Here is a 24565-nt window from a genome sequence, read left to right on the forward strand (position 1 = left end):
AACCGTATCGTTTTGCCCTTGATGGGTTGTTTTGTGTTTGGTCTTCTGGCTGTTCTATGAGCTTGTTTTGTCTTCCTCCCTAGATAACAAACTCAAGGCCAGGGGCTCGCTGACCAAATAACAGAGGCAAAGGCAAGCTTTTTTGAGCTTGTATCATCTGATTCTTATTAAAACCCTCCCATTTCCAGGCAGCAATCCTTTATCCTTGTCAACAAGAAGTTTATCAGCGGGGCTGACTTACAGGCTGGAGGTGTGATCTCAGTTCTGGGGAGGGGAAGAGGAAGCACTGTCAAAAACACTCTGTAGATTATTTCCAGAAAGTTTTTGTATTTGTTTTTTTGGGGGAACTCCCAGACACATGGGCCTTGAAAACCAGGAGGAAGATACAGCAAATGGGAAGAAGGAAGGGGGAGGTGAGAGCAGAGTAGGAAGGACCGAAGACAGGGAAAGGCACCGTCAGATTCGGGACACAGAAATCACCAAGGATGGTGTTTACTGGGATTTGGAGAAAGCCCTTGGCACACATCCGGGTCAGCTGAAGCCACCACCCCAGACTTGGCTCCTGTACCAGGATCTTCCTACCCTGTTCTGCCGGCACCACCTGCCTCCCCAGTCATCAGTCCACACCAAAGGAGACCAATACTTTATTCACATACTAGGAATAAGCCAGTACAAAATACATTTTTTAAAAAATTCACTTGGTGCTAAAAGTCCCGAAGTCCTTCCCCAGCCCCCCGATCTCACACATCCGTGTTCTTCGCCGGACAGCCCCTGGGTCGGACTCAGCTCCTCTGGGCCTCCTGCAAGAGCTCGAGCAGAGCGTCATCGGCCCTGAGGGCGAAGGTGAGTGTGCGCTGCTGGTAGTGGTCCGGGTCACACTCCAGGTTCTCGATCACATCCGCCAACAGATGGGCCCGCTCCACCCCGGAGCCGGGGGCCTCGAAGCCCAGGGCCGTGAAGTGCACGTGCAGGTGGTAGTAGGAAGGCAGGTAATGCAGGTACACGCGGAGACGGTCTCCGCTCACCTGGTAGCGCTGCAGGATGGCTTCCTGATGAGAAAGCGGGGTGGCAGGAAAGGGGTCACTGTGCTGCCCACAGGCCCTCCTCTGGCCCTAATCCCCGGCTGGCCTCTGGACGGCTGACAAAAGCCCTCCAGACAGCCCTCGCCACAGTTCGCTGCAGGTCCCTGTCTTCCATTCTAGGGACTCAACACAAGCAGGTGACAGTAGCAAACAGGGGCTTTTCTCCCAAATGAAGGGAACTGGGGCCTCTGTTAAGGTTCCACACTCCAACCTCGATAAAACACTGAAGCTCCCCAAACAGTCGCTGCTGGGAATCTAGAAGTCCCAGTGTCTAAGGACAGGCCCCAGATGTCTAGGACTATGGGGACTGTCCTCCCCCTGGATGACTGATGCCGACTTAAATCACTGAGTAGGTGGGAAGGGGGCCTGTATCCCCTCTTAGCGTGGAACAGAGTGGAGCTGGGGAACAAGGGTGACAGGGATGGGGCCGAGCTGAGGCCTGGTGGAAGACAGAGCATGGGGGAGGGCACATGGGAAGAGCTGCCCCTAGAAGACCCAGGGAAGATCTCACTAGACTCCCGGTAGAAGAGGAAAGCATTAACTTTGACCCCGGCTCCCTCTGCCCACCCCCCACCTTGCTCAGGGGTAGGGCTGTTTCTACCAAACTCCCGTTCTGGAGCCTCCAAGGCTTGGCATTAACAGGAGACTCTGATTTCCACTGTGGGCGAATTCCTGAGGAGGTCAGAGGTGAGGAGAAAAAGACGAGGGCCTCAGTGGGCTCAGAATACACCCCACAATTACATCCTCTACTTGGGACTCTGCCTGGGGCTCTCTGCAGCGGGATGAGGCCAAGGCCAGGGCACCCAGAGGCCTTCCGGGAATCAGTATGGTTGGCCTGTCTGGGCGAGGCTGCCTGAGCTGCCAGAGCAGGTGGAAGTGTAGGCCCAGCATCTCCCTGACAGAAAGACGCCACTCTGCCATCCAGAGGCTGTTGCAGGAGAGAAACGAATTACTCCACTCAGAGATGGGTGGCCAGAGAGGCAATGATGTGGGCCGGCAGGAGGGAGAAGGCCAGGTAGGGCGCAGTGGCGGGGCAGCTGGGGTCCAGAGGTAGCAAGGAGCGGATCCAGGAAAGCCCTTCCCCCAGGCCTGCGGCAAAGCCACCGAGAGCAGCTCTCCTGGTCGGGCACCCTGGTGACTGCTGGGCCCTGGCTCAGGGCAGCATCTTTGAATTCTGAGTGGAAAAAAGACTGGGAACCACCCCACAGAATGGGATTTAGCAGCATCCCATCCACATACCGAGGCCCAGGGAGGCGAGATGATGAGTCCTGCCCAGGGTCACTCAGGTGGTGAGGGTCAGAATGCCAGAACCAAAACCACGAGCCCAGATTCTAGACCCTCTTCCCTTGCCTCCAGGGCTCCTCTTTAATTTCATGTGATCCAGCAGATATCCCTGTACAAAGTACCCCAGAACGCCAGGTGCTATAGAACTCAGGCTCTGGCCTCAAGGCAGAGGAGGAGGTACAATGTGCACACATCGGAGCTGGGGACCCATCTGCCCAAGAAATGCATCTGCCACGATGTGGCTGTCATGAGCAGACACAGGGGATCCTGGGAGAAGAGGGGGTCTCAGAAGAGACCTGCAGGAGAAAAGGCAGGGAGGCAAAAGCGGGAACCCAGGCAGAGGAAAGGCGGCTTAAAGCAGAGCTGGAGGGAAGGGCAGGACCAGGAGTCCATGTGAAGAGCCCTCGTGGGGCCCTGGGACGGGCAGCCAGAGAGAAGCCCCGTTCACAGATGGGCTTCCAGGAAGGGTGAAGAAGTGGCCAGGGAACACACCGGAATTAGAACAGAATTCCTCTGGGCTTCGGTGTGGATTTGGCCAAGGCAACTCACCTGGCCCTCCCGGAGGATGTTCCTGAGCAGCGGCAGGTGCTCTGGAGTGAGGTCCCGAAGCGATCGGATGCCCCGGCGATGGCAGATTGCAATCAGGTACAGGTCATCGAGCTGCGCAGAGATCGGCAGAGGTCAACCAGGCTCAGCGGCGGACAGCGCCAGGGGAGGCTGCCAATCCTAGAATCCCTCACAGAAGCCAGGAACCGCCTGGCCCCAGGCCTGCTTCAGTGCCAGCCACAGGCGATCCCGGGGAGCCCCCGGCAATGGGAGCCTCCACATGCCTGGGATGCATGGGACAACCTAAGGACAGAACTTCTGTTTGTTCTTGCTACTCAAGAACACCATATGGGGGGGCGCCTGGGTGGCTCAGGTGTTAAGCATCTGCCTTCGGCTCAGGCCATGATTCCAGGGTCCTGGGATTGAGCCCCACATCGGGCTCCCTGCTCCGCGGGAAGCCTGCTTCTCCCTCTCCCACTCTTTATGATATACTTCTGGGAGAAACAGCAGGAGGAGGAGATTCCAGGGTGGCTAGGAAGGCTCCTTAAAGCAAACACCAGAGTACCTCTTTCCTCAGTCCGTGCCCCCCGTTCCCCACCTCGCCTCCCAGTATAAGGACAAAGAACAGAAGTCCAGGCCTGGTCTGTCTTGCCTGCTGGCTACACTGGCGCAAATTCTAAGGAAGCTGTCGATTTCAGTATTCTGTCACAAGCCAGGGATCCCAGACAATGAAATATGGCACCACCAAGAGACAGGTGCTAATTAAGCAAAGGTTAAGAACAATGCACCTGTATGGCCATCAAAGGAAGTCTGACATTTAAGCGGGCCTATTCATAAGCCCTGAGGGTGAGCCACCCCAGCCCCTTGGCTGGGAGCCCAGTGCAGTTCCTGAAAACTCTTCTGTCTTAAAGGGGACAGACAGACAGGGCAGTTCCACTGGCAGGCCCAGCAGGATGCCTGGCAGCACAAGGTCCAAACGACGCTGCATTTTCTTTAGTCTTCAAAGATCTCGTGAGGTAGACAAGTTCCTTGTACCTCATATCCCATCTCCCGTGCCCCAGTCTGTGACCTGGGCCTTCAGGCACAGGGCTGCCCACAGGGACAGACGGGGGACTTGTAGAGCTGCACAAAGGCATCGCCCAGAGCTGTCACCAGCACTCCTATTCTGTGGCCTTGTCCTAGCTCCCCAGACAACTCCAGAGCCAGGCCTTGCTTCCTCCCTCAAGGCCTGTGGTGGGGATAAGCTGCAGGGCTGGGGGTGGGAGGAGTGGACACGGGTACTCTGGCAGCCTCCCTCCACTACGCCACCTACCGGTGGGCAGTCACCTCCTTTGGGTTGGTTGCCATGGCTCTTCCTATCAGTGCTTCAGATCACAGGCCTGCCTGGATCTGCTGGTGTCCAGGGGCATGGAGAGAATATAAACAGTCCTCCTCAGGGTGCTAGGTGCTCATGGAAGGGAGGGTGGCGGCCAAGCCACTTGGCTGGTTAAAGAATGGCCCATGTGGTTATGGATGCAAAATCACCCCATTCTTCACCCCCTGCGTGGGAGGAGAACCAGAAGAACTTTAAGCTGACACCTGAAGGTGTAAACGTGTGTACCCAGCTCAGGCCTCCATTGTTGGTGAGTTAACACCTGCTCAGAGAGACCAGCAGGAGAAAGAAGGGCAGGATTAAGGAGGACCAGCAACCTGGAGCAAGTCCTGGGAGACCAGAGAGCCCCAGCAAGAAAGCTTTTACCTGCTGTTGGTTCCACTTGAGATCGGGGATGAGGACAAAGCCATCAGAGGGATCTGGGTTCTCAAAAACAATCCGGTCAGCTTCCGCCTTCTTATCGAGAATGTTGTATACCCACTGGAAGGAGGGGAAGAGAGAGGGTTCACAAAGCTGCTCACGACCTCTGGGGAAACATCACAGACTGGGTGGGCTAGGGTACGCTCTCTTGGGCCCCTCCAGGGAGGACAGCCAAGCCATAAAGGGCCATTAAGCTCAGGGGCGTCTACACTCAGGCTGCCTTGTCCCCATCGCTCTGCTCTTGGGGGTCATCCCTCACGGGCACTGCAGCTTGGATTGGGGGGCCAGCTCTTTTGGTCCTTCCTGTGGACATGCTCTACTTGGCCTCATAGGCCTGGTCTGCGTCCATCCCCACCACTGCCCCCAGGACTCAGGGACGGCTGTCTCCATAGGCCCCTGCCCACTTTATTCAGGACCACAGGCAAAGACAGTCAGAAGGAGATCCTTCGACACAGCAGGGCAGGAAAGGCTGAGGTCCCAGACATTAACGTGTGTGGGTGTCCCACCCGGCTGGTAGGACTCCCTAGCGGTGGGCCCGGTGCCTTGGCCCGCCTGGAACCACAGCAGTCTCAGTTGACACGGCCCTGGGTGACGCAACAGAAGCCGCACAACCTGGAGACGGCAATTACACAGACCTTTCCTGTCACCCCAGGGCCTCCAGCCCCACCCCCGCAGGCTGTTTTATTAGCTGCTGACAGTCTTCAGAGAACGCTTCCTTGAGTTCTGTGTGGATCCCAAGGCTGTCCTTTTACAATTAGGGTCCTGGTGGCCTCTCTGAAGAAGCCAGCATGCAGGGAGGTTAAGATAAGAAAGCCCCTCGTGCTCACAGAGCTCAAACCCACAGACCTCCACCCTTCTCCACTTCCCCAGAGCTCTGAGTCAACTCTGAGCTTGAAAGTTGAGAGGAGCCTGCTGGAGAGCCAAAGACAGGGCAGTGGCTGGGCTGGCCCTCAGGAAGGGCCTCCCAGCTCGCTGAGGGGGCGGATTGGGAGGCCAGGGCACCCACACAACCAGGCCAGTGGCGGGCTCCTCTGCCCGCCCCCAGAAGCTCGGGCACAAGTGGGGTCCGCGAAGGCCAGGGGCCACGGGGGCTGTCTGGAGTCTGCACGCCTCATCCCAAGTCCACATCCTTGGCTCTCAGCCGGCATGGCTAAGGTCAAATGTGACTATGTGAGACAGAGAGGAGGGAGCAGAGAGTACCTGCCTGGGAAGAGCGGGGCTCCCAGACCCCCCCAGTAAGGCCCACAGGTCAGTCACAGTGTGGCCCACCCACTACAGAAGAGGGACTTCCCAAGAATGCTGGCTGTGCCACCTTCCTGGGAGTGGGCTGGAGGGCAGCCAGCAGCGGCTTCCTCGGGCGGCACAGAGACCACAGCAATGCCCAGCCCAGCGTGTGGAGACTCTCCCACGGAGGCATTTCCTTTCCCACTGCAAGGCTCACCGGGAATGTGCTGCAGGAAAAAAAAGTCAGCTGGAACCTGACCCAAAGTACCTCAAAAGTAAAGGGGAAGAGGAAGGGGGATGACAACACTCTGTGGAGAGCCCTGGAGCGGCCACCCTGGGGCCCTGACTCTTCTCTTGCCCACAGATAAGCCGCCCCCACTTGGACTGGAAAGCTGTGTGGTAGTCCATAGAGAACAAACTGGTTCTGGGGCCCACCAAAGCTTGGTTTCCTCGGCCCCTAACTAGCTGACACCTTGGGTAAGTGGCGTACTCTCTGAGCCTCAGTTTCCCCCTTTGAGAGGGGCGAACGATACGTCTACATCAGGGTGGAGTGGAATGTAAATGACTGACCGCACCCAGCACAGTGGAGGTCCCGAAGGGCAGAGGAAGGTGCTTGGAAAGCTCCCACGTGAGGTGGCGCCGGGCTGCAACCTTGTGATGGCAACAGGCGCCCTGCTGGAGGCTGCAGCACCGAGAGAGGAGGTGAGCAAAGGTGTGGTGGTGGTGAGCAGCCCTACCCTGTGCCCCATCCTAAGGGTCCCTCCCCACGCCCCGGGACTCCCACTCCCACGCACTGGTGTCCCCGCGTGGCAGGTGAGGAAAGAGCAAGCACGAGAAGTCCACCCACTTCCAACCCAGAGCCTGGCCCCAGAGCCCACACTCCAGGCCACGTGCGGAAGGCCTCTGGGAGAGCGGGAGGGACGGGAATCTACGTGGAGTCCCAGACCAGCAGCCCGGCTAAGAAAGGGAGGGGACCAGGGAATGGAATTCACAGAAACTGCAGGGTGGGGCGCATGTAACGGGCAGCGAGCCCATCAGAAAGCAAGCCCGGGAGACTCAGCCAGCCCTGGTTCTGGAAGGCACCTGGCACAGCTTCCTGGCGGTAGGCGACACTGGCAACTCTCCTCCCTGGGGACATCTCACTCCCCGCTCACTCTGTTCCTGCTTTTCTGCTCACCCACGTGCCGGCCGCTCCCCTCCTGGCCACCCTTCACCTGCCCACACCTGCAGCTGTCTCAGCTCTGCACTCCCCTGGCCCCGGCCCTGGAATGGGCCCTGCATATGCACAGGAGGGCAGCAACCATTCTGGCGTCTAGTGCGTGCTGCGATCAACAGCAGGTACGTGATCTGTGGCACCTCTCTCAATCCCCACTGGGACCCCAGTCACATTTTCCAGACAAGGAGCCGGGCTCAGGAGTGCAGGGCGCTCACTGCTCTGAGATAGCAGAAGCAGAATCCAAATCCTGGGCTGACACTGAACCTCAGCCTGATGACTCACAGACCAGCAGGTTTAGCCTGATGGTCCCTAACGCTCGGGACCCAGAGGTCCGACGGCATTATTGACTGAGGAGTTATAAGCACCTCAAATTCGAGGAGCCAAATAGGGTAGTCGGCTGATAGCGCAGGCGCTGGGCTGACTGCCTGGCCGTGAATCCCATCTCCAGAGAGCTGCTGAGAAGATTCAGTGAGGTGATGCACACCTCCTAGAAGGCTGGCTGGCACCGTCCCTGGCACCTGGTGAGTGCTCACAAGCCCCAAACTAAACTGTCTGCCACATAAACCCTCTCCACTCTCCGCGTCCCCCGACCTGGTTAAAGATCCCACCACCTACTCTTCGCTTGCCTCTCCGAATCCGCCACCTTTGAGCCCTGCTTCTCAAATCACTGCTGCAGCCTTCCCCACTGCCCTGGCCTCAGTCCAGACCCGCGCTGGCCCTTCGAGCCTTCCCGCTACCACACTCACCAGACTCCAGCAATTCTTTAAATCTCATGGAACCCATATGCTTAAAACCGTTTAGGGGACCCTCAGTGCCTAAGGCAGAGGTTCTGAAATCTGATGATCATTAGAAACAGAGATTAAAAAAAAAAAAATACAGACTTCCCAGCTCCACTCCCTGAACATTCTGATTTAGGAGATAGGGAGTAGGGCCCATGCTCTGTATTTTAAAAAATCTCCCCCAGGCAATCCTGACGATCAGCAAGGTTTGGGAGCTCCCGGTCTCCCGACAAGGTGCACCCCACCTGCTCCTGTTGTCTCCGGCCGATCCTCCAGGCCTCTGTGCCTCTGCACTTGCTCTTGACTCTGCCTGGAATGCCCTTCTCTGACTTGTACACCCAGCAAACTTCTCTTTGTTCCTGAAAACCCAACTGGACAATCCCTTCCTCTGTGAAGTCCCCCACTGTCTGAGCTGATCACCCCTCTTCGTGTCACCCCTGAACCTCGTATACAAACCACCTGTGGGATAGTATCCCATCATATTGCACTGGTCAGACCCCATGTCTGTCTTCCCCACAGGACTCTGGGGGCATTACAAGTGTTTACCTTGGTGACCCTCCAGAGCCTAGCAAAGGGCCTGGGACACAGTAGATGCTCAGTAAATGTAACAACTGTTGTCAGCTGAGCCTTGTAAACTTAACTAGAAATAGTAAAAAAAAAAAAAAAAAAAACCAAACACACGAATGCTGTGTCAAACAGAATTCGGTAGAATAGTGGAATTTTGTATTATTTTCCAAGAGGTACTAGACAGCGGTGTATAAGAAGATACACATACTACTCACACCAACTTTAAGATCACATATTTGTGCAATAGGTGCCACAGAACATAATTCCAGGAGATCCCTCTAGGACCCTGGAGAGCTGCAGCTGTATCTGAGAAGATGGAGACATATCTCCTTTCCGCTTAGAAGACAGAGCAAGTGCAGGGAGTTTAAAAAAAAAAAGATCAAGCCAGCTTGAGCCAGAGAACTGGTGCAAATACAGCACAGGGGGGCCAGGGCTAAGAGCCAGCAGGGTCGTCCCCTGTGGGAAAGCAGGCTGTCGGCACACAGGGCCTCCTGCGCGCCCACCAACCACCCCTCCCTTGCTTCTCCCATGTGCAAGTTATCTGGCAGGGCCCCCCCACCCAGGGCCCCCTCCCTTCTTCTGGCCTGGGAGAAATGGCTCCTAGTGTCCTGTGTGTGAGCGCCCACCACCGCTATGACCTGAATCCTGGGTAGGGTGGGTGAGAAGCGCTCAAAGAGAACAAGGGGGGATGATGGAGAGACGGAGATGGTGAGAGCCAGTGAGTGAGCAAGGAAACGCCTCATCCATCATATTTAATGCTGAGCATTCACTCGGGGCCAATTCCAGGCTCTGGTTGGCACTGGGCCTCGGCCCAAAGAGAAGTCGGGATCTCTGAGCTAAATGGCCTTGCATCTGGTCTAGTAGCTGAAGATGCTGCCGCACCTCACATAAGCCGCTGAGAGAAGAGGTCCTGCACTGAGCCGCTGTGACCATCGGGACCCTGCCCTCTGGGGAGCGAATGCAAGGGGAATGGGTGAATGAAGTTTCTACTCTGGGCCTCGACTCCCCGAGGCGGAACTGGGAATAAAAGTCTCGACTGGGGTTGGGGGGCGACCCTGGCATTGGTCTTGACCCATTCACAGAGCCAGGTGAGGGCAGAGCCCTTCTGAGACAGTTATCAATGCTGCTAGAGACACAAATTCTTCAAAGGCCTGGAGGCTGCTCTGAGAGTTCCACAGAGCCTCAGGGAATGCTCAAGATCAGGGTCAATTCCCTTCTCAGTGAAGCCTCTCTGACCATCCTGGATAAAAGAAAGACCACCTCAGCCCAGAACTCCCTGTGCCACTCAGTCTCTCCCGTCTTATGCAGTTACTTCTGCACTCGTGGGCTGACCCCTGCACCAGGAAGTACATAAGGCCCAGGAGGGCAGGTTTTCCACTGTGCTCTCTGCCCAACCCCAAACCTGTGGGATGGTGCTGGCCCCTGAGAGAGCCTTGAGAGAGATCCACCGGCCATAGGGAGCACTCCGTGTCTGTATCCCCTGAGCCAGTCACCTGGATGCTGAGGCTCTGGGACTCCAGGTGGGGTAAGGTGATGTTCTTGTAATCGCTTCCCGTCTCTCGCACCAGGTGGAGGTCCTGGCGCAGATACTTTTGCAGGTGCTTCTCTGTGGCAGGGTAAACCACGGTTGTCTTCACGTCTGCAATGACAAACACAGCCCGGGACTGCAAAGTGAGGTGCACTCTCTGCACAGGCCTGTCACACTCTGGTCCCCAGTGCAGAGTGGTGACCCCAACCCCATCTCTGAGTCCCTAATGAAAGGAGCCAAAGACGAAGAGGTTATAGTCAACCAGAATCCATTCCCATTAGGCGCCTCATGCTGGTCAACTCATGAGGTGAATCATACTCAGCATCTGGAAGTCACAGGGTTTTCCCTGGTGGGTCACTGGGCCCCTCGCCACCCTTCCCCCTTTCTGTTCTTGGCACAGGAATGAAAGGTTTTGGACACTTGTCACATAGCAAATTTCTTGGTATGTGGCTTTCTGGACCCAAAGCTGAAAATCTGACTTATAGGGAAGCGGCCTCCCCCCCTGCAAAGCAGTAGGGCACAGCACAGTGGTTAAAGGCACGGACTCCGGAGCTGGACTGTGTGTGTTCGAGTCCTGGCTCTGCCTGTTCCTTCCTTGGCACACTGACCCCGGCCCAGTTATTTAACCTTTCCAAGCCCCGACTTCCCCATCTGTCAACTGAGGATAATAATAGCTCCTATGCCCCAGAGTTGGGAGGATTAAACAAGTTAATACCTGTGAAGCACTTAGAACAATGTCTGACACAAAGTAAATACAATGTCAGTGCTGGCTATTTTTAATCGGCCTGTCTCAACCTTGGCACCATTGACATTTTGGCTCAGATACTTCTTGGTTGGAGGGGCTGTCCTGTGCATTGCAGGATGTTTAGCAGAATTGCAGGCTTCTGCTGGGATGTTAGTAAAACCCTCTTTCCAGCTGTGACAACCAAAAATGCTTCCAGACATTGCCAAGTGTCCCCTGAGGGACGAAATCGCCCCCAGTTGAGAACCGCTATTTTCATCAGCAGGAAATCTTGTCGTTTTCCTAAACAGACTCTAGGCTAGGGTCCCAGTCCAACACCACCTGGTTTTGGTTAAATCCTTTTCCCTATTTCTAATAACATCTGCTACAACTGTTATCATTTATACATAGTGCTTCAATATAGATGTTAAGGGCAGGAAAGGAAAATGATATTCTAAAATCAGTTGGGACGTTTCTCAGAAGGCCCATGTCCTCCCTGACTGCCTTACCCTGGATTCAGAGAGCTCTCCCAGGGAAACGTGAGGAAAGACCAGCAGGCACATTTTAACACACCGGGAAATTCCCACACTCACCTACATAGCTGCAGGTCCAGCCAAGACCCATCAACCTCTACTTTCGTACTTGATCTAAGGAGGTAGGTGACTCAAATCCCCATTTCTCAGGTGAATGGAAGGGTTCATAGGGGTCAGGACTCACCTGATGTCATGCCGTGAGATGTGGCAGAGGCAACACTGGACCTGGGGTCTCCTTACCCTAAAGCTGGTGCTCTTCCACCACCTGCCTGCCGGCCCCATATTACTCCAACAGCCCAGTGGAGAAGGCCCGAGGTGCTACGTCAAGCACATGACTTCTGGCAAGGATCAAGGGCCCTGGCCCATTGGCTCTGGGGGGAAAAGCAGCTCAGCGCAAAGAAACAGGCTCTGGACCTGAGCTGACATGCTGCTCTCCCCTTCCTGTGTGACCTTGGGCATATAACCTCTCAGAGTCCGCGTTTCCTCATCTGTTAAAGAGTGGTCATAAAATCTGCCCCATGGAGTTGCCATCAACATTAAATAAAACATGTCATCTGGACCACGGGAGGCACCTTGCTATCCCACTTCCTGGGAATCTCTGGATCTGACCCTGAAAGGGAGGCACAGAGGCCTCCTCCCAATGGTCTGGGCAATAGCAAATAGATCCTCCTCACTCCCAACACTCCCTAAGAGCCGGGGGTGACAGGCTCAAGTACACCAAGAACTCAAGAGGCAAGAGAATGCCACCAACAGACCGAATGGCATCCCCTTGACTCTTGTAGTGGGCTCTAGATAAATCCTTATCCGAGCATAGCTTGGCAGAGAAGAACAGAGATTCTGGCGCCAGTCAGCCTGGGTTCCAATCCGCACTTCATAGTTATGTGACCGGGACATTGTTATGAGAAGTCAGTAAGCAGCAGATGGAAAGCCTTTAAAAAGTGCCCCCACACAGAAAAGTGCTCTTCAGATGCGAGCTCTCCTTGTTGTTGTGTTTGTGGTTACTTTGGTAGCCCGGGCTGGTAAAGCTGTGAGCGACGCTGTTACCTTGGTATGGGGGAGAAGGCCGGGGACAAAGGCAGCTCGCACGTTGGAGAACAGCCTGCCTCACTGGCCAAGAACACACAGCCCTGGGCCCACAGCCTGCGGCTCCCTGGCTGTTCCAGATCAGAAAGCCGCTGGGCCCGCGAGCGGGCCTGTCTGCCAAGGCTTGTCAAAGACTGCCCAGCCACCCAGGGTGCTGGGAAGCAGGGGCCTCTCCAAGCCAGCCCCCTCCTGCCTTCCCTCTCAACGGCAGGGAAAACACAACAACGCAGTTTCCAACTGCTCACTTCCTGCCATCGTTCTTCCTTTTCTTTTTTTTTTTTTTTTTTTTAAGATTTTTATTTATTTATTTATTTGAGACAGAGAGAATGAGAGACAGAGAGCATGAGAAGGAGGAGGGTCAGAGGGAGAAGCAGACTCCCTGCCGAGCAGGGAGCCCGATGCGGGACTCGATCCCGGGACTCCAGGATCATGACCTGAGCCGAAGGCAGTCGCTTAAACAACTGAGCCACCCAGGCGCCCCGTTCTTCCTTTTCTGAGAAACTCCGGCCTGGATGCAGAAGCCCCACTGGTGGACCCCGGGCCCCCTCAAAGTCAATCTACCCCTTGGCATCCGGTCTCTGTCAGACCACCCCCAGAAGCCCAGGGCAGGGGCGGGCCGGCCTCACCCGCTGGCATCAGGGGTGAGGGCTGGCTTCTGTGCCCCCTGAGGGGCTGCACCCCTCAAACCTGGACCACTCCCCTGGCTTCCTGTCATGGTTGACACAGCCCTCGGCCACCCTGCCCCAGCCCTCTCTCCAATGCATTTACTATCATCTCCTCCTTGATGTCTCTGCCCGAGCCACACGGACCTCCTTACAGTCCCACTAACTCACATCCCATCTCTAGACCTCTGACCAGCTGCTCCCACTGCCAGGCAGGCCTCCTGACCTGAGTCAAGGGGAGAGCTCTCTGGCAGCCTGGCTTAAGAAGCTCCCCATACTGCGTCGCTGCCTGTCTTGCTTGCTGGCTTGCTTTTTCCTCACTCCTCCCTACCTGACAATACAGTGCAGGTTTATTGTCTGATTCCCCCATTAGAATGTACCTTCCAGGAGGACAGGAGTTTCTCTCTGCCTTTAAATAGTTTAGGGGCACCTGGGTGGCTCAGTTGGTTAAGCATCTGCATTCAGCTCAGGTCATGATCTCAGGGTCCTGGGATTGAGTCCTGCATCAGGCTCCGTGCTTGGCAGGGAGTCTGCTTCTCCCTCTGCCCCCCACCCCTGCTCCTGCACTCTCTCTCAAATAAATAACTAAAAATCTAAAAAAAAAAAGGTTTTAAATCATTTTATCCCCAACACCTGGAATAGCACTTGGCCTAGAGTAGGCACTGAACAAGTGGATAAATGAATCTGGCCCTTTAGACATTAAAACAAGGAAGGGCAATTTTGAGCCAATGTTGAATAAAATCTCTCAGATAAAAATCAGTGTTTCCCAATGCAAAGTTTCTCATTGGCAGGCAAAAGAAAATGTTGGTGTCTACCTAAATGCCAAATCAAGATGCTGACCTGCAAGTGAACCTCATGAGAATTTTGGTCAAATGTCAATGCCCAAAAAAATGCTCAAACCACCAGGTAAAAATATGTTGGGGAACAGGTGCCCACACACAGTCTCAAAACTATCTCCCCATAGATTACTTATTAATGACAAAGGGACCAGGTGACCAGAGTTAACATCACTCCGAATGGGACACACCGACATGAAGTGCCTCCAGGGGGATGTGCTGTGCTATTCCGGTCAAAGATGCGTCGTCTGAATCTGATCATGAGGAAGTGTCAGCCAGCCCCACTCCAGAGACATTCTACACAACACGTGGCTTTACAACCCTTCAAAAGGGTCAAAGTTGGAGAAAACAAAGAAAGACAGAAGGACTGTTCTGCATTAAAGGACTGGATTGTGGACAAGGGAGGGGAATCCTGTTGGAAAGATGGTACTGGAACAACTGGTAAAATGTAATAATGGTCTCGACATTACAAACTAGCTTTGTATAAATGTGAAATTTCCAAAATCGATCACTTTACTCTGGTTCCTAGGAAACACACACTGAAGTGCTTAGCAAGGAAGGGTTAGGATGTCTGCCACTTACTTTTCAGTAATAACAGTAGTAACAAAATATGATATGTATATGTGGAGAAAGAAAAGGCAAATGTGGCAAAATGTCAACAATAGGGCTTTTTCTCTTTAAGATTTTATCTATTTATTTGTCAGAGACAAAGAGCGAATGAGCACAAGCAGGGGGAGCGGCAGGCAGGAGAAGCAGACTCCCCGCTGAGCAAGGAGCCTGGTGCAGGACTCAATCCCAGGACCCTGGGATCATGACTTGAGCTGAAGGCAGACGCTTCACTGACTGAGCCACCCAGGCGTTCCAACAATAGGGCTTTTAGAAGGGAGTTCTTTGCACCATTCTTACAACTTTTCTGTAGGGTTGAAAAAAAATTTTTTTAATAAAAAGTTAAAAAAAAGATGCTGATATCCTCTGGACCCTCAGAGCTTACTGCCAACAGACATACCAGGCACTGTGCTAAGTCCTAGGTGTATATTAACTCATTCGGTCCCCACAACCAATGTGAGGTGGGTATTATTATGAGCCCCGTTTCACAAAGAAAGAACCTGGGGCACCCTCGCTCCCACTGCTCCGTCTGGCTCAGGACAAGGCTTTGGCAGTGGTGCCATGGTGCCAACCCCCATGGGTCAGCAGATGAGGCTTAATGACCTTCCTGGTGCCCTCTGCCAACCTCCACTTAGCAAACTGACTTAAGGGGGCCACCTGTCCAGGGTGAGCAGGACCTGGCACCTTCCCCACCTTTTCCCTATGGCTAGAGAACAACAAGGAACGCCCCACTCCTGCCCTCCTACTGGTATTCTTTAAAAAAGAGAGAGAGAAAGAAAGAAAGAAACACACAAAAACCAAAAACAGCTTGGAACAATGCCAAACCCCTCAAAAACCCATCTCTCATAATATTCACAATACAACACAGCTGACCCTTGAACGACATGGGTTTGAACTGCATGGGTTCACTTACACAAGATGTTTTTCAATAAAAATACAATAGGGGGGGGCGCCTGGGTGGCTCAGATGGTTAAGCGTCTGCCTTCGGCTCAGGTTGTGATCCCAGGGTCCTGGGATCAAGTCCCGCATCGGGCTCCCTGCTAGGCGGGGAGCCTGCTTCTCTCCCTCTGCCTCTGCCTCTCTCTCTCTCTCTCTCTCTCTGACTTTCATGAATAAATAAAAAAAAAAAAATTAAAAAAAAATACAATAGGGTACTGGCCTAATGTAAGTGTATACTGTCTTCGTTATGATTTTTTTTTTTAAGATTTAATTTTTTTTATTTGAGAGAGAGTGTGAGAGAGAGCATGAGCAGGTGGAGAGGCAGATGGAGAGGGAGAAGCAGACTTCCCCGCTGAGCAGGGAGCCCGATGCGGGGCTCGATCCCAGGACCTGAGCTGAAGGCAGACGCTTAACTGACTGAGACACCCAGGTGCCCCTCGTTATGATTTTCTTAATAACACTGCCTTTTGTCTAGCTTATTGCATTGTAAGAATACAGGAGAGGATACATACAACATAGAAATTACATGTGAATCAACTGCTCGCGCCACCAGCAAGACTCCCAGTCAACAGGAGGCTGTCAAGTTTTAGGGGAGTTGAAAGTTATGTGTGGATTTTCAATTGCATGAGGGGTTAAGTCTGGGGAGAGGAGTAAAGTTTTGAGGGAGTTTTAGCGGGGAGTTAATTTAGGTGGGAGTGGATTTTCAACTGCATGGGGGGGTCAGCACCCCTAACCCCTACATTGCTCAAGGGACAATTATACATTAAGAGGACTTCCCTGATACTCATGAAGCCTCCCCACCTCGCATGCATTTTCAAGCTTTGTTTTTATTTTTAATTCAAGGTGGGCTGGCGCATAGGTTAGAGTCATGTGAAGTTTGGTTTTAAGTTTCCTGCTCCTTCCCACCCACCAGTTTCAATTCTTCTTGCCATTTCTTTGCTTGTGTACTTCCACAGTTCTAAATTACACATAGTTTTCTTTGTTGTTCCCCCTTGACTTTTCACTTCTACTATTACTTATTAACTTCCCATTATGGAAGATAAAGGTTTAGCTTTTTTACCAGCATATGCACACATGCACACACACACATACTCCCCCGACAACCCCTGTCCTCACAATACTCCTGTATTACAACTGTGGGTAAGTCAGTATTCAATGTCAACACTACTATGACGATTTACATGCTGTGCACTGCTGAATACTAGGACTGTTTTTCCTCTTTAGAACAATTTTTGGTATACGGAGTTAGTAATTACTCTTTTATTTGCTCACTTTTCTGTAAACTTGTCACTAATTCACCCCCACACCCACTTCTTCTGTTTATATAAATCTTTTTTTTAGACTTTATTTATTTGACAGAGAGAGAGAGAGACAGCGAGAGAGGGAACACAAGCAGGGGGAGTGGGAAAGGGAGAAGCAGGCTTCCTGCCAAGCAGGGAGCCCGATGCGGGGCTCGATCCCAGGACCCTGGGATCATGACCTGAGCCAAAGGCAGACACTTAACGACTGAGCCACCCAGGCGCCCCTAAAAATCTCCTTTTAACGTTAAAACTTGGGAGGAACACAAGCAATGTATCCTCCCAGAGCCTCTGACTCGCTCCAGCAGGTGCTGTGCGGAGCTGTGCCCTGGGACCTCCGTGCACCACTATCCTGGGGCTGCCTCCCCTACTTTGCTTCCTGGGTCCACTATCTCCTTCTTTCCTGTTTGCATCTTTATTTTACTAAAGCAGTGGTTCTCAAACTTCACGGTGCATCAGAACCACCTGACTAAGGACATCTGTGGTGGGGCCCACCAGTATGCCTTTTTAAGAAGTTCCTGTGTGTAGCTGCTGCCACTGGTCCTGGTCCTGGGACCACACATCAAGGACCACAACACTAAAGCACAAAGTCAAGTTGCTTCCAGAGCTTGGGTACAAGGGAGATACATTTAGAGACCTGGAACATCTGAAAATGTCTTTATTCTACTGTCACATGTAATCAAGAGTTTGGCAAAAGAATTCTACGATGGAAAGCAATGACCCTCAAAATCTGAAAGCTCCTTGATCTTCTAGATTGTGATGCGCTGTTGAGAAGTCTGAGGTCATTCTGATCCGCAGTCCTTTATATTGACCTGTTTTCTTGTTGTCTTCAACGTCCCAATCGTGTTGATGGGTCTTGGGAGTGGTTTCTACTCATCCCTTGAACTGGGTAATTGTTGAGCCCTTTCAATCTCAAAAATCACGTTTTTCAGTCCTGGGAAACAATCTTATTTCTTTGGTCATTTTCTTCCCTACTTTCCCCCCCGTCTTTCTGGGACACCTATCGAGATATTCATCTTCCACTTCCATTTTTCTTTTCTCTCCCCATTTTCTGCTGGCTGCTCTGCTTTTAAGTAAGTTTTCTTCAGCTTCTTCTCTTCTATTCAAGTTTTCATTTCTGCTACATATTTAATTTCTAACAACAGTTAAAAAAATTCCTCATTGACCGCATCTTGTTCTTATGCATTTGATAGACCATAATTTGTCTTGGACATTAATAACAGTTTTTGCAAATTTCTTCTCCCTGCATAGTTTTTGTTTCTTCCAAGTTCTTTTCTTTTCCTTCCTTTCTTTTATCAATGGACACTTTACTCAAGTCTGGTCATCCTTGCCTGTCCACTCACTCATATTTAAGGGCAGAGCACTAAAAAGCTGATGGGAAGCTCTGTGGATATAGGGGTGTTCACCTGGAGATTCATTTTAGGATGATTGGGCTATGCCCTTGCATGACAGAACCCCGAAGAGTTTGTCTTCTCTCTTGGGCTGGTCAGATTCTCCATGCATGACTCTCCCAATTTCACACATGGAGGTGTAAGCCTGGCTGACAGCATCCTGAGAGATGAGGAGGAGAAGCGGCTGGTGCGTGGCAGGAGAGAGCATGGGGTGATCTAACACCGAATATGTAAACTTCCACTTAACCCTCTACATTTCAGTACCCTGAGCACCCCCCTCCACCGCAACTAGAATCTCTAGACCCTGTCTGAACCTCTCCAGAGGCTGGATCTCTGGGAGCAGCAACTACCAGTCGTGTGAAATGGGATGGAATTTATGGGACCTGCCGGCTCAGGTTTCCCTCACGCACATCTGCTGGGTCAGTCACTCCTCCCCTGGTCATTTCCTAGGCTTGTCTCCTCTTCCTTCTCTAGTCTCTACAGCATAATTTTTTGTAAGGTAATTCCTTTAATGTCATTTTTAGTGAGGGTTTTAGAGGAAGCAGATGGGCAAAATGCCCCCTTTTAACTGGAAGCCCACGTCCCTGTCCTTCTGTTTCCGTTATAATGCTTTATTTTAAAAAAATGTTTTATCAAGGGGCGCCTGGGTGGCTCAGTTGGTTAAGGGTCTGACTTCAGCTCAGGTCATGATCTCAAAGTCCTGGGGTTGAGCCCCATGTCTGGCTCCCAGCTCAGTGGGGAGTCTGCTTGTCCCTCTCCCTTTGCCCCTCCCCCAGCTCATGCTTTCTCTCTCTCAAGTAAATAAAATCTTTTTCTTTTTTTGAAGATTTTATTTGAAAGAGAGACTGAGCGAGCGAGTGAGAGAGAGAGAGAATGAGTAGGGGAAGGGGGAGAAGCAGACTTCCCTGCCGAGCAGGGAGCCCCACGGGGCTCGATCCCAGGACCCGGGGATCATGACCCGAGCCGAAGGTAGTCACTTAACCAACTGAGCCACCCAGGCGCCCCTGAAGTAGATAAATAAAAACAAAACAAAACAAAGAGTAAAGAAAAAAGAAAAAATGTATTATTGAAGTACAGTTGATATACAATGTTATATTAGTTTCAGATGTACAATATATCAATTTGACAATTCTACTTATCACTCAAGGCTCCCCAAGAGAAGTGTAGTCACTATCTGTTACCATACCAGGTGATCCAATAATTCCACTACTGCGTATTTACCCAAAGAAAATGAAAACACTAATTTAAGAAGAAATTTGCACCCCTATGTTTATGGCAGCATTATTTACAATAGCCAAGAGATGGAAGCAGCCCAAGTGTCCGCTGACTGATCAATGGATAAGGAAGATGTGGTATGTTATACAATGGAATAGTACTCAGCCATCAAAAAGAGTGAGATCTTGCCCCTTGCGACAACACAGATGGACCTAGAGGTTATTGTGCTAAGTGAAATAACTCAGTCACAGAAAGACAAATACCGTATGATTTCATTTATATGTGGACTCTAAAAAACAAAACCAACAACCAAAAAAACCAGAAGTTTATTCGAGTTATAAAATAAATAAGTCACGAAGAGGAAAGGTACAGCATAGGGAACATAATAATACTGTAATAATATTGTATAATGCTTTCTTTTTCTTCTTACCTGTTTATTGCCACTTGACCTATTTATTTATGGTTCATCTCCTCTGACTGGACGTAAGCTCCTTGAGAGCGGAGACTTTGTTTTATATACTGTGTGTGCAGTTCCTAAAACAGCACCTGACACATATTAGGCCCTAACAATACGGTTATAGAACAGAATATATATCATGCCACTTTATTTTTCAAAGAGCACGTGTATATGCACAACTACATACACATAAGAATGCACAGAAAAAAGTCTAAAATTCAGGACATATTCCAAGATGTTGAAAGGTTATCTCTCGGTGGTGGAGTTATATATAATTGTAACCTTTCAATTTTGGGGGGACATTATATTTTCTAAAACAAATGTGGATCACTTATGTAACAAATACATTAAGAGCTGAAAAATAAGCCGCTCCTTAAATAAGCCCCAGCGAGGTTAAGTAATTAGCCCAAGGCCCCACAGCCAGTAAGGGGTGGAGCTGAGATCTGAACCCAAGCCGTCTGGCTCCTCGCTGCAGTATTGCTTTCCCAGTGCCACAGGGCCATTCTTTCAGACCTTTCCCTACGGAACCTGTACGACCAAGGTGGGGTCTCCAAAAAGCAGCCTTATCAGATAGGAGAAACATGATTAGTTCCAACCCCTCCCAAAGACATGTAAACAGCTGTCAGCAAAACCAAAGGGCATAATAAGGTGCCAGAGAGATTGGGGCTGCAGACTGGGAGGTCTGGGGATCCATCGGCAACAGCGCTGCACTCTGCCGTGCGTCCTGGGGAGGGAGGGAGGGCAGAGGCACGTGTCCCTCAGCTCTGGGGGTAACTGCTGCCAGAGGCTGGGCTAGAACAGACTCTGGTGGGGCACACAGAGGGACTGAAGACGATCCCGCTTACCATAGGGGACAACGGCTGTTTCGACTTGCGTGTGTTGTATCACCCCCCACTGCTCCCCACCAAAGATGCCAGCGCTGGCTCTCGAGGAATGGGACGCCTGGGGTGGGCTCCGAGGAGAGGGGCCTTGTGGTGGTCTTGCAGCCCTTGTGGGGCTTGGGGCAGCAGGGATGTTTTGGCAGCAGGAGTGGTCGTACCAATGCACCCCAGCTGAAAAGCGGCCCTATACTCACGTTCCTTCTCTCCGCAGCTCAGGCGGGCAGGCTGGCGTGCCTCATAAGACCCTTGAAGAGTCTCCTGAAAGGCTTTCTCCCGGAATAAACCCACCCCCTGTCCTCTACCCGGATGCGAAAGCCCAAGTGCTTTCAGAGGCGGAGGCAGGGCTGTGGAGAGGAACAGAGCGGCTGCCTTTCTTGCTCTCTGCCAAAGCTAGCTTAGCCAAATCCCCAGGAAGACGCTGTTGCACAGGAAACATGAAAACGCAAACCACAGACAGTCTGCGCTCCTTCCCATACACATGTTCAAACAAGACTGCTTTCCAGCCGTTACTGATGACTTCTACACGATGAGGTAATTTCTATGGCTCAGTCTGTGGCTTTTGCTCTCCTTTCATTACGATGAGCCAGTTTCAACTTATTTGACCCAGATGTGCAGGCTCAGGGGAGCCGGGGAGAAGCAACAGCAAAGCATGGGCTGCGTGTGAAGCCCACCCCCACCCCCCTTCCACATGGGCCAAGCAGAGCCACCCAGGTGACAGGGCGGATGGCGGGGTGCTCTATCAAAGGACCCGGACAGAGGGCTGGCAAGGAGAGGGGCTGCAGGGTCTCCTGGGGACTTGCATTATTTTCGTTCCTCTTGGGGATCTCCCCTGACGAGGTGACCCTCTCCTCAGCCCGGGCCTCATGGTGGCCAGAGAGCAGGCGGGAGGCTGGAGAGGACGCGGTCCGTGTCCTGCACCACAGGGATGCTGGAAGTACTCAAGGGGAGGCCTGAAGAGACTTCCAGATCAAAAATAAACAGGGATGAAGGGTGTGGCTGGGATCCTACTGGAAGCTCTGGCCGCTCCACAGCGAACCTTCAAACCACTAATTACCTGTCTCCAGGACAGCTCAGAGATGCTATTAGAGGCAGAGGAAAGGCAGATGCAGACTTTAGCCAGGACCTGGATCTGACAGGCTCCTTCTCTCCTCCTCCTCAGTTCTCGGAGGCCCCGGAGGGAGAGGAGGGGCGAATGACAGGACCCAATGGCTCACAAGCAAATTCGGCAACTCTGAATGCTGCTCCAGGGCTGCCTGGGGTGGCTGGCCTTTGGTTACATGGTATCAGAGGTGGTCTGTTAGGAATGGGAAATGCTGCTATACGATGGCTGTGGGGCTTACAGCATCCCACAAAGTTCCATCTGAACAGAAGGACTGAGAACTGGTACTGAATGAGATAATGGAGGCACGGACAGACAGTCCTGCCCTTAGAGCTGAGAGACCCCCACATCCCCACACCCAGGAAGAAGCTGTTCTGGGGTTAAGCAGACCAGTCTACAAAAGCTATTGGACCGAACACTCGGGAGTTCCAAAACATGGCCCCTCTCTCAACTTCCTGCCTAGAGGCATCGCCTTATTTACTCAGAGAGGAGCACACGGACTCGGTCTCGGCGCAACATCCATGGACACTGCCATATTGTGTGCACTGGCCGGAAGCAGGCAGAAGATCAAAGAAACAGGGTATATCCCCCACTGAGAGGGGCCCAGGACTACCAGAATTTTAGGTTATCACTCACTAAGAAGTCTGGATCAGAACCAGGCTGCCACAGGCTGGCAGTGCCAGCCGGAGCCAAGCAATGAAGGGGAACCAGCTATCCTGTGGGTGATCCGCCTTCACCCACGGGTCCTGAGTAAGCTGACTTTTCTGCTGACTTGAGCCTCAAGACTGCCACAAAGTCTTGGGACCTTGCCCCATCTGGGAGAGAGAACGAGAACACCAGTCTTGTGATGGTGACTACATCTCAGTAGCTCAGGATCTACTCAGTTTCTCGCTTCTGAATGCAATGGCTTCTCCCAGCTTCATGGAAGCCATGAGTCTAAATGGAGAATTGAACAGAGGGAGGAGATGGGGACACAGAGGAGGCAGTGTGCAAGGGTTCCTTGAGCTGAGGTGGCAGGGGAAGGAGAGCATGAGCCAATTAGACCGCCAAGAGAAAGGAAGACCCCAGATTCTGGCTGAAGAATTTTACCCAGGTGTTAGGGGCCTTTCCATCTTGAAATGTCTGCTTGTTATTATTCTACTGTCCCTCCAAGCCCCACAAGGGGCTTGGCTCCCTGGTGTCAGGAGCTCTGAAGCACCCAGGGAGAAAAGTAGACAGAAATTTGCTATCTTGGGGCACCTTGGTGGCTCAGTTGGTTAACTGCCTGCCTTTGGCTTGGGTCATGATCCCGGGGTCCTGGGAATTGAGCCCCACGTCAGGATCCCTGCTCAGTGGGGAGTCTGCTTCTCCCTTTCCTCCCCGCTTGTGCTCTCAGTCACTATCTCTCTCTCAAACAAATAAATAAAATCTTAGGGAAAAAAAAGAAAGCAATCTGCCATCTTTAAGTGGTCTCAAGTGATGAAACCAAAGGAATAGATTCCTGTGGGTTCACTCACTTTTTCCCCTGCCCCATTTCAAAGCCCAGCTAATGCTAAGAGCCCACCCTACAGCTCTGTCCACAGTGTTGTCCTTACCCAGAACACCCCTTCTACTTCCCAGAACGCCCTCCCATCACCATGTCCAGCCGTCCCAGGGGCCACCATGTCCCCAGCTGTGGGGTGGAGCTGCCTCCGCACACTCTAACCCACCCGCTCCCAGTGTGCACCTCTCCACAGCTTCATGCTCTCCATTAGCATCTCACAGGTGCATCTCCGTAGACAGGTGTAATTCACCAGAGTTTGGGGTCCACATATCTTGGGCGTATGCAGTACTTGCTGATGAACTGACAAGCCCATGTAATGAGGGTCATTCAGGCTATGAAGGAAGGAGGGGCAGAGGCTCCAATCCAGGCTAATCTGATCATCTGCTTCTTTGTTTTGTTTGGTGATGAGGTTAACATCCTAAGAAATATCTATCCAAGCATCACATGAATAAATTCTCAAATAATTCAGAAGTCTAATACCCAAACCTTTTCATTGAAATAAACACTAACAATAGTTGGGTATTTACTATCCCAGTCTTTAACGAGTTTACATATATATGAACATATCTACATAAAGGTCTTTTTTTTTAAGAGTTTATTTATTTGAGAAAGAGAGAGAGCACAAAGGGGGGGGCATGGCTCCCCGCCGAGCAGGGAGCCCGACATGGGGCTTGATCTCAGGACCCTAGGATCATGACCTGAGCCAAAGCTTAGACACTTAACCAACTGAACCACCCAGGCACCCCAAGGTCTTTTCTTTTTTAAGTACAAATGGGCTGATCCTTTATGTGACCTCTGGCCTGACAGTACATACCTAGCTGTCTCCAAGTACCCAGGTACAGAGGAAGGGAAATGAAGCTGTAAGTTGGGATCAACCGAAGGGCATCTAAAGAACAGCTGTACCAACTGGTTCCATCCAATGCCATACCCTCATCCCAGGGGTAGGCACTTAATGCCAGATGAACAGGAGGGCCGTCATCCAAAGACAGAAAACCACGGACTAGAGGAGTGGTCGGCAAGCTTTTCTGCAAAATGTGACAGTAAATATTTTAGGTGTTGTAGGTCATGCTGTCTCTTTTTCATATTCTTTTTAGTTTTTTCCTGTTTAAAACAACCCGTTAAAAATGTAAAACCCAGGCGCCTGGGTGGCTCAGTTGGTTAAGCGACTGCCTTCGGCTCAGGTCATGATCCTGGAGTCCCGGGATCGAGTCCCGCATCGGGCTCCCTGCTCGGCAGGGAGTCTGCTTCTCCCTCTGGCCCTCCCCCCTCTCATGTGCTCTCTCTCATTCTCTCTCTCTCAAATA

At 52.0% G+C, this 24565-nt stretch overlaps 1 protein-coding gene across 2 annotated transcripts in view; it reads right to left on the minus strand.

Annotated features, from left to right (window-relative positions):
• Positions 1–342: 342 nt before the first annotated feature.
• Positions 343–24565, minus strand: part of DCPS (decapping enzyme, scavenger) — a 35033-nt gene continuing 10810 nt past the window's right edge. For both annotated transcript variants that reach the window (XM_021696400.1, XM_044919431.1), the window contains exons 3-6: positions 9984–10129; positions 4651–4764; positions 2916–3026; positions 343–1049 (exon numbers count right to left, since the gene is read on the minus strand). In XM_021696400.1, coding sequence (XP_021552075.1) covers positions 783–1049; positions 2916–3026; positions 4651–4764; positions 9984–10129 — 638 coding nt within the window. In that variant the 3' untranslated portion in view covers positions 343–782. The remainder of the gene's footprint in view (positions 1050–2915; positions 3027–4650; positions 4765–9983; positions 10130–24565) is intronic.

This window comes from Neomonachus schauinslandi, chromosome 11 (assembly GCF_002201575.2).
Source record: "Neomonachus schauinslandi chromosome 11, ASM220157v2, whole genome shotgun sequence".
Taxonomy (NCBI): domain Eukaryota; kingdom Metazoa; phylum Chordata; class Mammalia; order Carnivora; family Phocidae; genus Neomonachus; species Neomonachus schauinslandi.